The sequence below is a fragment of the Carassius carassius genome, chromosome 29 (assembly GCF_963082965.1).
Source record: "Carassius carassius chromosome 29, fCarCar2.1, whole genome shotgun sequence".
Lineage (NCBI taxonomy): Eukaryota > Metazoa > Chordata > Actinopteri > Cypriniformes > Cyprinidae > Carassius > Carassius carassius.
Window position 1 is genome coordinate 21747554 of NC_081783.1, and position 12479 is coordinate 21760032.

A 12479-nucleotide genomic window follows, 5' to 3' on the forward strand; every position below is an offset into this window, starting at 1 on the left:
GGTGTCATTGTTCCATGTAAACAAACGAGTTCTCCAAATGTCAATCCAAATAAATTCTTACATTGTGCAAATTGCCAAGGACTTTTCAAAAAAAGATTTCTTTGGAAACATATGAAAAGGTGCCCACTTCGAGGTGTTCTTCCAAAACCTGGTAGAACTCGGGCCCAATCGATTTGCGCCTTTGCGCAACCGGTGCAGGAAGGAGTTAGCAAGGGACTGTGGAAACTTCTCTGTGACATGAAACCAGGTGAAGTGGTAGATGTCATAAAGAGTGACCATTGTATCCTCAAGTATGGCGAGCAGAAATACAACATCATGGGACACCGGCGTTCTGATCATGAACTGATCCGTCAGAAAATGCGTGAGTTAGGGAGACTGGTTTTGAAAGGAAGGCAGGTGTCCCCTCTCAAATCACTTGAGGAATACATTGATCCAGCCAACTTCCAACACACAGTTAATGCAGTTAAAGCTGTTACAGGCTTTCAGTGTGAGACAAATAAGATAGCGGTGCCAACGCTAGCCAACAAACTTGGTCAGAGCCTCATGAAGGTTGCCGACATTGTAAGTTGTGATGCAAGGATCTGCGGTGACACAACAAAAGTTCAAAAAGCAGAGGACTTCAAACACATCTATCAGACACGCTGGAGGGAGATGATCTCATGTCATGCTCACCATACCCTGGAAGAAAAAAGGTACAACGCTCCACTGATCTTGCCATTTGCAGACGATGTCAAGAAACTCCATATATATTTAAAGGAGAAACAGCAAGAATACTACAGCACACTTTTTAATGCACCGAACACCAAGACCTGGGCAAAACTGGCTAAAGTCACTCTTGCACAAATGATCATCTTCAACAGAAAAAGGCAAGGGGAAGCCTGTCTGATGCCAGTACAATCATTCGAGTCTCGAGACAAATCTAATTTAAATATTGATATTGCTGACTCTCTCTCAGAAGTTGAACAAGCACTATGCAAGTACTTTAGTCGTGTAGAAATCCGTGGAAAACGCGGAAGGAAAATTGCGGTACTTTTGGCACCGGAAATGATCAAATCCATGGAGTTGCTGGTTAAAACCCGTGAAGTTTGCGGTGTTCCGAAGGAGAACATCTACATGTTTGCAATCCCAGGCTGCGAGACATCATTTCGTGGATCAGACTGCCTGCGCTGCTTTGCCATGGAGTGTGGTGCTAAATGTCCAAAAGCCCTATCGTCCACCAAGTTGCGCAAACACATCTCTACAATGTCCAGAGTTCTTAACATGAATGTCACCGAAATGGACCAACTTGCTGATTTCCTGGGACACGATATTCGTATCCACAGGAAATATTACAGATTACCAGAGGGAACACTCCAGCTGGTAAAAATCACTAAAGTCTTGATGGCAATGGAGCAGGGAAGGCTTAACGAATTCAGAGGGAAAGGTCTTGACCAGATCAGCATCAATCCAACAGGTATGTTACCTGTTAATCGTGTTTAAACTACCTGTCAAGCGTGTCCTAGTGACTTTGGAAGAATCTGTGCATATCTCTGAGTACTAAGACTATATTTCAGAGTGCGTTGAGCCTGATGCTGGGATGGAGAGTGAAACAGAAATGTCAGATCATTCTCATGATGTGACGTCAAGTGAGCCAGGTAAAGATTTGTAAACACTTTTTTTTAAAGATGTTTGTAATTTCCATTAGTTAAATAATAATTAAATCATGCCCTCAAGCAGGCACTTCAGGAGTGAATAGCAGCAGGCCAGTAAACACGAATGAAGGTAAGATGTATGAACAGGCAGTTAAATGTTTAACGCAATAAGAATATCCAGAATTCCCCCCAAACAGCCTATCAGTAATCAGTAGTTTGATTTAGAAATGTATATGATTGTGTTTCTAAAGGATCTCCAGAGAGGACACAGGAGGTCATGAAAGTAACATCAAGTAAGGAACCTGTCCAGTAATAGTTTTTATTTGCTTTATTTATAAAAGGTCAACAACATCATAAAGATACAGTAGTATAAAAATAATCCAGTCTTGCACCTACAACACATGCAGTGCAATTAATGTAATTTTCTTGTCATTAGTTCCTAGGAAGAGAAAGTGGAGTGAGGTGGAGATTGCGGCTGTAGAAGAGAAAATGATGAAATTTATTCACTCGGGAGTTACTCCTGGAAAAGTCGACTGCATTGCATGCATTACAGCAGCCCCCAAAGCCCTCGGTGAACGAGACTGGCAGGCGGTAAAGTATTATGTAAAAAACAGGATCACAGCATATGAGAGAAAGACCACTAAAAAGTAAGGTTGATTTTGATTGTGGATTCTGTTTTTGCCTTTTAGTTGAATTATATTGTTTTTTTGGTCTCAATACCATAGTTGGAAACATTATAATGTAATTTAAGTTTTGAAACAGTTAAAACGGCTCGATGTTGGATGTAAATTTGGTGCTTGGACTTCCTTGTTTTTAATTCTGCAGGCAAAATGCTGTGTCAGGTTATAAGGAGTTGGTGTAAATGATTTTTTTACTGTACAGTAGCCATACAACAGAGTGCCTATAGTTTTCAATGCCTTTATTCAGGCCCCTTTATGTTTCACATTTTTAATTGTGTTGTGGATTTAATTTTAAATGGATTAATTTATTTTCTGATGGCACATTAGAAAAAAAAAAGCATCATAAATATGTTGTAATATCTGGTGGCAAGCACAGAACCCATACTGTACTGATTAAATTTGGCTGTAGATTCAATTTGTATCAAGGTCGTTTTTATTTCTCTTGGATTTTTTTTAATGACTTAAAGATTAAATTCTTAGAGCATTTCAAAACAAGACAAAAAAAACTCCATTCCACTGATAAAGTTCATAATTTTAGACAATTAAGAATTGTAGCTCTGATCTACGAACCTTCCCGAATGTGTTATTACTGGTTAACTACAGGATACTTGACTTTACCTCAAACATAATACATACTTTTAACAGTAAGCTTACCATGTATACGTTTAATTGGTTTGGTAATTTTAATATTATTTTTGTGTATCTACTTGTTGTGTGCTCTGTCAGGTTTAGGGTGGGTGTTTGTAAAAGCACTCTGTGACAACTTTGTTTTAAAGGGCTTTATAATATTTATTAGATTGACTTTGATAAGAGCAGCAAAATCACATTCAACATACGGCTCTCATGGGTCATAATCAGTAAATGTAGCAACTGAATTGTGTAAGGAGTTAAATGCAGTATATGATTGTGGCAGTCTTAGAGGACTGAAATGACTTGCAGTTGAAGATTGCATGTTGTTCAAGTTCATTTTTGAAGTTAAGCTGAACTAACTTATTAAACCACCCTATTTTTAACAAACCAATATAACTTCCGGAAATACCATTATGAATTGGCCAGCTGGCCATATTATGACCTTTCTTTGTCTGTAGATTACACTGGTTTGTCCCCAGATTGGACATCCATGTGTACTTATTGATACACTAGTTGGTAAGGGTTTTGTCCCCAGATGGGACTTCCGTTAATGCCCATATAAGGAGTTGTCCCAGTGTCCCCACATGCGTTAACCTGACCTGTCCCCAGATTACCACCTACCCTTATTTTAATGAATTAATTACATTTTAAGAGCGGTATTTATTAAAAAAATTTTTTTTGATTTTTTGATGCGTTTATCTAGTCTCTAGGATGTCAGGAAAGTGGTGTCCCCAAAATGTGGTAAATAACTGGTGCCCCCACGAGGCACCCCAAACAAGTATGTGTGTGTGTGTGTGTGTGTATGTGTGTGTGTGTGTGTGTGTGTGTGTGTGTGTGTGTGTGTGTGTGTGTGTTTATATATAAATATATGCGGCATCACACACATGCTCAGAGCATCTTTAACAATCAATCGAATGTCACTCAGTTTATCGGGAAAAAGACATGATATGGAGAGAGAATAATCAAGTGTTGTAGATTATTCCAGCGTATGAATTATTCATTGGATTTTTGAAAGGATTTTATAGGTCATCTTCAGGACAGGTTTGAAGACCCTGCCCTCCTCATTTGCATTAAAGCCAGAAGCCCTGAGGACCACTAGTGCTTTGGTTAAGATGAATCACTTGTGATGCACCAGACCTCATTAGTCAATCGATTTGTACAAAAGCATCTGCTAAATGAATTAAATATAAATGCTAAAGACCTGAAGAAGCAGAAGACGTGAGAGCTATTCCTGTAAACACAGGGGAATGAAAGTCAGTCTACGGCTGGATAAAATACGGATGATATTTTAAGAAAGGGAGAAATCGAGAGAGAGGGGATAGTTTTCTTGCCCAGTCTGTGGGCGCAAAGCAACAGAAGAGAAACCAACACAAAACTGGAACCTGCTGTGAATGTGTGTGTGTGTGTGTGTGTACAAGGAAGGTAGATGACCTCAACATGAGTCAGAAAGCGTCTCTCTTTCTCTCTGCCTACATCTTTAAGCACGTTTACTGTGAAGTAATTTTGTGAAACACACACACAGAGAAAGGAATTAAACGCTGCTGTGTGTGTTTGTGCAGTTTTAGGACACTTACCTGAGACTAACCAGTTACTAACACATATACAGACACACATCCGAAGCAAAGGTGGTTGAGAAGCTCTACTGTAGACTTCTGTGGAGTTGAAACATAATGAGCTGCTTTGCTACCCACCACCTACATAGTCAGCTGTCTTTGACGATGACGTCCTGATTGAAATAAAACCTCGTAAGTGATGGATTTGAAGTATTACACAAATAGTGTAACTCACAATTGTTAGTGATTCTGTGAATTAATACTGTATATTAATAAAATTTGACCATGAACAACAAAACCATAATAAGGGTCAAGTTTTGAAATTGAGATTTATACATCATCTGAAAGCTGAATAAATAAGGATAGGACAATATTTGGCCGAGGCACAACTATTTGAAAATCTGGAATCTGAGGGTTTAAATTTGTCCAGATGCAGTTCTTAGCAATGCATATACACTAAAATTCAGTTTTGATTATATTAATGGAGGAAATTTACAAAATATTTTCATGGAACATCATATTTACTTAATATAATTACTTAATAAAATAGTTCAGAGGAAGACAGGAATCATGTCTTTGTGGCAGTTGTTTCTACTGATAAAGGGAGAATACAAGACAACTTCACCTTACAATTAGTTATGAAAAGCAAAAATGCTATGAAATTCATTATAGTTTGTGAGAAAGTGTGACATGCTGAGACAAAACAGACACATTTAGAATCAGCAGCCTAAAATGAGTCCAAAACAAGTGCTGGATTTTATTCAGCAAATGTGAAGCGGGGCATTGTTATTATTTCTCTTTTATTATATTATTATCCCATTTCAGTGGATTTTGGGATTGCCTTTTCAGAGAAGGATACATAGTTCTTTCAAAATTGAAAGTTTTCTTAAAATATACTGGATGTGTTTGTTTCTACCTGGGAACAGATTTAGAGAAATGTAGCATTACATGACTTGCTCACCACTGGATCCTCTGCAGTGAATGGGTGCAATCAGAATGAGATACATATATTTGTTTAGAACTGTTTTGGACTGTTTTTCATGACTTATTCCCTTGAGAAAGCAATATTATGGATAGAGTACTCATATTTGAGCAATGGTTTGAAGTTAAAGCATCTTAGTGATAGATTCATTGCTTACAAACACAACTTTTAGCTTCATAAGACTTTAATTGATGGACTGGAGTTGTGTGGATTACTTGTGAATTATTATGATGTTTTTATCAGCTGTTTGGACTCTCATTCTGACGGCACCCATTCACCGCAGAGGATCCATTGGTGAGCAAGTGATATAATGCTTCATTTCTCCAAATCTGATTAAGAAACAAACTCATTTGCATCTTGGATGGCCTAAGGGTGAGTACCTTTTCAGCAAATGTTCATTTCAGGGCGAGTTATTCCATTAACGCTTTTCTCTAAGTACAGCTGACTTGTTTTTCTTGACAGATTGTCACTTAATGTCACTGAGGTTTTATCAGATTTACTTTAGGGGTCAGTTTTAGCTCACACACATTTAATAGCTTTTGATCTTGTCAGAAAATATCTAAAGAATGACAGAGGAACTAAAATTCTCCTCTCTCATAACACAAAATAATATTTTTCATATTAAACAGACAAGCTGGTTTCATCATTTTGATTGGCGTTGTGAAGGCATCTAATCTCCTGCTAATATTTATTCATCTGAGCCAGTGTGTTTGAGTGAAGAGAGGGCCAGTCTTTCTTCAGAGAGACTAATGGATGGAAAACAGGAAAGATGAGTAGAAAAGAAGTGTCATTAAGAACAATCAAGAGAAGGAGATGTAATTTCTAAGGGTAAATAGAGAGAGAGAGAGAGAGAGAAGGAGATCATAACAGAAGTGATAGAATAACTTTTTAGGTGGATAATTTTTGAATAGTCTCTTTCTAATATGATTTACATGTTAAAAAAAACAGTTGCTCATGGCTATAATATATCTACTGTCTGAAATCATAAATTACTAGAGATAGAGAGAAACTCTAAACCACGTCTAGATATATTAATAACGAATGAGAGACTGAGAAAATATCAAGTTTGAAAAGGACAATTTTACAGAGAATGGTAGATAAGGGAATGCAATTATATTTAATATATTAATATATAATAGATATAATTGTAGCTAAATTGTACTCAAAAGTGAAAGAGTATCTGCATTAATCCAAATCTGCTCATATTTCACTCTTAAATAAAAAAAAAATGTATATATAAATATATATACAGTACAGACCAAACGTTTGGAAACATTAATATTTTTAATGTTTGTGAAAGAAGTTTCTTCTGCTCATCAAGCCTGCATTTATTTGATCAAAAATACAGAAAAAATAAAAATAAAAGTATTGATTTTACTTAAAAAAAAAAAAGAAAGAAAAAAAAATTACTGACCCCAAATTACTGACCAGTAGTGTATATTGTTATTACAAAATATTTATATTTTAAAAACATAGCTTCTTTTTTTTTTTTTACTTTTTATTCATCAAAGTGTCCTAAAAAATCACATGACACATGTTCTGAAAAAATATTAAGCAGCAGAACTGTTTCCAACTTTGATAATGAATGATCATATTAGAATGATTTCTAAAGGATCATGTGATAATGATCCTAAAAATTCAGCTTTGCATCACAGAAATAAATGATAATTTAAAGTATAATAAATTTAAAAACAATTATTTTAAATTGTAATAATGTATCACAATATTAAATTTTTTTTCTGTATTTTTGATCAAATAAATGCAGGCTTGATGAGCAGAAGAAACTTCTTTCAAAAACATAAAAATAGTGATGTTTCCAAACTTTTGGTCTGTACTGTATATATATATATATATATATATATATATATATATATATATATATATATATATATATATTTGACATGAGGAAAATAAATCCTATTTTTAAGACCTTTGTGTATATATGCATGTATGTACTAATTTATTTTTAATATTATAAATGTGAAACAGTATCACCCTAAATACACCCTAAAACTAATAAAAAAATAAAAAATAAAATTTTATTTTATGCATTGTGGCATTGTTCATTACAATTAACTGCATTTTACCTCAAATGTGCAACATTGATATATAAATCCCATAATAATTTATAATTTTAATTGTAACATATTTATGCATCATGGTAGTATTTGTTTTGGTAACATGTATTTATGATGAAAAAAATTAATTAAAAATATGTAAAAATATATTATTATTGTTTACATTTAAAAAAGTTTTCAAATGCATAACAGTGAGAATTTGGACAGGAAATGTGCTTAAAAATAATAGCAATGCAAACCTTAGTATTTTTGTTGGTGATTTATATTCCAGCTTTGGCACAGACACAATCCTTTTAAATATTCAGAGCGACACGGAGGGAGTGAGACCTTGACCCTGTCCACTCGATGAGTTCAGCATTAAAACACAAAGATTTCAGCAACATCACAAAACAAATCCATTATTTAACAAAGCCTCTGTTCTCCAGCATCACTCCTTCTGCTTCACTGAGTGATTCATCTTCTTCATTCAGCAGTCATTCAGCTCATGAATGCAGCTCTCGGTAAAAAACAGGCACCGCCACAGATGGAACAAAAACATTTCGTGCACAAGAAAGCACAATCACAGAAGTGTTCAATTGAAGACTTGAAGTTCTTCTGCCTCTCAGATGTTTCTCCTGAGAAAAAGCCCCCAGAAATCTCACATGTTTCCTGTCTGGAAGAGATCGCAACAGGTCTCAAACTGCTCAAATTTACTAAGACACAAATGTCTGCAAACGAAAGTCTCTGTCACAAACTCCATCCATGTCACAAGCTTTCTCAGTTGTTTAATTCGGAAAATAATGGTTTAACCTGGTTTGTTTCTCTGCTCTGTGTTTGTTGACAGGGTTGAGGAGAGCTTTAAGACTCTGTTCTGGTCCATATTCGGTCTGTCTGAGGTGATTTCTGTGGTTCTGAAGTATGATCATAAGTTCATCGAGAACATCGGCTATGTTTTGTACGGGGTTTATAACGTCACCATGGTGGTGGTTCTTCTCAACATGCTGATCGCAATGATCAACAGCTCCTACCAGGAAATTGAGGTAAGAATTTACTGCATAAAAAAAACTGCTTCTTAATCTTAACAAAGTCTTGGTTTCACAAAAAAACATATCTAAAGATTATAATCCATCACTGATGATTACATGACGAAAAACTCGATTAGATTACACGTTTAAGGTAATGTCATCTGATTACCTTTTGCTTACTTTTGACCTAACTCATTTATCAAATGCATCTGATTATACTTATCTTGCACCATGTTTACATAAAATATGTTTCATTCTGTATCCTCAATGGCGTTGAATCATGATTTGTGAGTTGATGGATCTCTCTGTGTCTATAGGAAGACGCTGATGTGGAGTGGAAGTTTGCTCGTGCTAAACTCTGGTTGTCATACTTCGATGAAGGACGGACGCTGCCTGCGCCGTTTAACCTGGTGCCCACTCCAAAATCCTTCTACTATCTGATCATCCGGGTCAAGTCCTGCCTTATACGACTGTGTAAGGGCAAAGGTCATCGCCATGAAAACGAGCTGGAGATGGGAATGCTTAATTCACGCCTGAAGGTAAAACTGCACACTAAAAGTGTCTACTTATATTTTATTTTAAACAAATTTTGAGTTCCTCATGCACCGTAGATGTCATTTTTTCTATAAACTTTAATCCGTCTCACTGCAGATCTGAATGTCTTGTCTGATTGCCCGATGTCTCAGTTCTCTCTCGTCTGCAGTTTTGTGTCTTCAAAACTGATTAGCAGCTGCAGACGGACAGAAAGACTTTGATTAAGATCCTTATGGAAATGATCTTGACAGTGAGACTCAATCAAGTGTCATTTGAAGAGCAAATGGCTCAAATCTGAAATTCGCTGTGTTTTGCCTCTGTACGCTTCCGAATTGCAGCTTCAGAAAATTATATTGAGAACTAGTGCTAAAAACTGAAGAGAGTTTGGACTAAAACACATTTAGTCTGAAACTTTTGCATTTTGAATGAAGAATAAATTATGCTTATTATATAATTATTGTATAACTATAATTATACTTATGTAATGTAATATTACATATTATAAATAATTTATCATTTATGTAAAGTAATAACATGAAATAGGTATATAATTTATGTGTGTGTGTGTGTGTGTAAATATATATATATATATATATATATATATATATATATATATATATATATATATATATATGATATAAATAAAGTGCATATTATTTGTAATCTTTTTATACAGTCATTGGTTTCTGATAGATAGTTTTGAAAATTGCAAAAAAAAAAAAAAAAAAAGGCATATTACATAACCAGGAGCTAATCCCATTTTTACATCTTTAATTAATTACATATTTTTTAAGTGAAATGTAGTTACTCTCTATATTATTTGATTGATTATATTTAGAATGTTATGGATGCAAAACTGAAACATCTGGTTATTCAAAACTCACGAAAACATGTCAGTGCAAAATCAGTTTCACATTCTGAAAACTCGAAGCAGTAATGCATGTTGAATATTGGTCTTTTTTTTTTTTTTAGGCTGATCATCATAGAGCAAATCTTAGAAGCCGAGAGGAGAACACTTTCAAGAAACCCATCAAAAACCCCACAAGATATCAAGTGAGAGACTCAACAAACCATATGAACCTGAAGAGAGTTCATTATGATCTCTGTATGCCGTCTGAATTGACAAACTATTTCTCCCTCATTTCTATCTGTCTTTCTGTCTGTCTAACAGAAGATAATGAAGCGCTTGATTAAACGCTATGTTTTGAAGGCTCAGGTCGACAAAGAGAACGATGAAGTTAATGAAGGTATAAACCCAGTAAATTTACCGCAGTCTCTGGTTTTATTTCACCCCAGACTTTCAGCTCAAATCATTTGTCTTGTTGATCACTCAAACTTTCTTTTGTAAAAGTAAAAATATGTTTATCTTCGGTATGAGTAACGAAAGCTCTGTGTGTTAAAGGTGAACTGAAGGAAATAAAACAGGACATCTCCAGTCTGCGCTACGAACTTCTGGAAGAAAAATCTCAGGCCACTGGAGAACTGGCTGACCTTATTCAACAACTCAGCGACAAGTTTGGCAAGAACGCTAAGAAACAACCTTGAGACAGACAGATGGGGAGAGTTATATGGTTGTTTAGGAGCAGAATCTGGACACTTAAGGCACTTAAAAATGTCTGTATGTCATTCATTAGATATAAAATGCATGCAAAAGATGCACAAACACACTTTACAAGCAAAATATCTGACAGGCGGATGTTTGTACGGTTTGAGATATAAACTAGCAACTGTGGAAAAAAAATCCAAATTACTAGATTCCCGCAATTGTGAGATATAAACTAACTATTATGAGAATAAAAGACAGAATTGTGACATATAAACTACCAGCTCTGAGAAAAAAAAAACTCTCAATTGTGAGATATAAACTAGTAATTGTGAAAAAAAAGCAGAATTACAAGATTCCCACAAATGCAAGATATAAATGAACTATCCTGAGAAGAAATATCAAAATTGTGAGATATAAACTAGCAATTCTGAGAAGAAACGTTCGAATTGTAAAATATAAACTAGCAATGGCAAAACAAAAGTCTAAATTATGAGATTCCCACAATTGCAAGAAATAAACTTCTTATTCTGAGAATAAAAGACCAAATTGTCAGATTTAAGCTGCCAATTCTGAGAAGGAAAGTCTGAATTGTGAGATATAAATTAGCAATTGTGAAAAAAAGGTCTGAATTACGAGATTCCCGCAATTGCGAGATATGAGCTATGTATTCTGAGAATAAAAGACCAAATTGTGAGATATAAACTAGCAACTGCAAAAAAAAGTCTGAATTATGAAATTCCTGCATCGCAAGATATAAACGACCTATTATAAAAATAAAATACCTAATTGTGAGATATTACTAGGCAATTGTGAAAAAAGACTGAATTACGAGATTCCTGCAGTTGCGAGCTATAAACTAACAATTCTGAGAAGAAAAGTCTGAACTATGACATATAAAGTCTTCTTTTCAAAAATATTGATGTAACATCTCAAGCTTATGTTTTGCAATTCTGACTTTTATTCTTAGAAAAAGGACTTTTTAAAAAAATTATTATTCTGTAGTGGAAACAAGCTTCTATAGAACTGTATTCATATATCCACTAAAAATCAACAGCTAAGAATAAAGAAAATGATCATTAGTGAAAAGAAAAGATTCTAGACACACTGATACAGACACACACTTGATTTAATGAATCACATTCAGACATTTGTAATGATAGTTTATATGGGATTTTGTTGTTGCATTAAAGTGAAGAAAGAATAGTGATGTTTTCTGATAACAAAACAGCTTTAGATCCCCAGACTGATTCAGTTACATCATCAGTCCAATTAAAATGATTCATCTCAGAGCTGGTTTGTAAGTGAAGGAAAAGAGCAAACAAGACTGTCTGTGATCAGTGAATGATGAACTGATGTGAATTCACTCAGAAAATGAACATCTTCCAGAAGAGAGAGTGAGAGATGAGAAAAGCTGAGAGGAGAGTCAAACAGAATAAACGAGGGTTAAAGGCTCAAAGCAGGTATGCAGTGCATTCTGGGATATCGCCCCCCTTAAAAGTCATTTCCTGTTCTGAGATTGTATCTCATGGGAGATAAACATACAGAGAAAAGGAAAACAGTAGATAAAAACACTGTGATGTTGACCAGTTATGATATCATTTAATTTAAAAATATTTGGAACATTTAATGATGAGTCAGATGAGCAGTAACAGTGAGAAGGTGCGTAAACATCTTTTTTTCTCTTCACACCAAACAGGCCATCTAATTAACACAAGAACACAGACACACACACATGGGTGAATCTTACAAAAAAAAAAATAATGGCTTCTTCACCCGAATTTCACCCGAAGATCAAAAGAGAGAAAAAAAAAATGTTTTGCATGAAATAATGAGCTTATTTT

General features: G+C 34.9%; 1 protein-coding gene and 1 long non-coding RNA gene across 2 annotated transcripts in view; both read left to right on the plus strand.

Annotated features, from left to right (window-relative positions):
• LOC132109881 (short transient receptor potential channel 7) overlaps nt 1-10866 on the plus strand; it is a 168337-nt gene extending 157471 nt beyond the window's left edge. The window contains exons 8-12 of the mRNA XM_059516277.1: nt 8378-8573; nt 8876-9097; nt 10065-10145; nt 10264-10339; nt 10495-10866. Coding sequence (XP_059372260.1) covers nt 8378-8573; nt 8876-9097; nt 10065-10145; nt 10264-10339; nt 10495-10637 — 718 coding nt within the window. The 3' untranslated portion in view covers nt 10638-10866. The remainder of the gene's footprint in view (nt 1-8377; nt 8574-8875; nt 9098-10064; nt 10146-10263; nt 10340-10494) is intronic.
• On the plus strand, nt 1468-1923 carry LOC132109883 (uncharacterized). The gene is made up of 3 exons (XR_009424563.1): nt 1468-1634; nt 1717-1761; nt 1883-1923. It is a non-coding gene; the product is annotated as an uncharacterized LOC132109883 (long non-coding RNA).
• Nucleotides 10867-12479: the final 1613 nt, after the last annotated feature.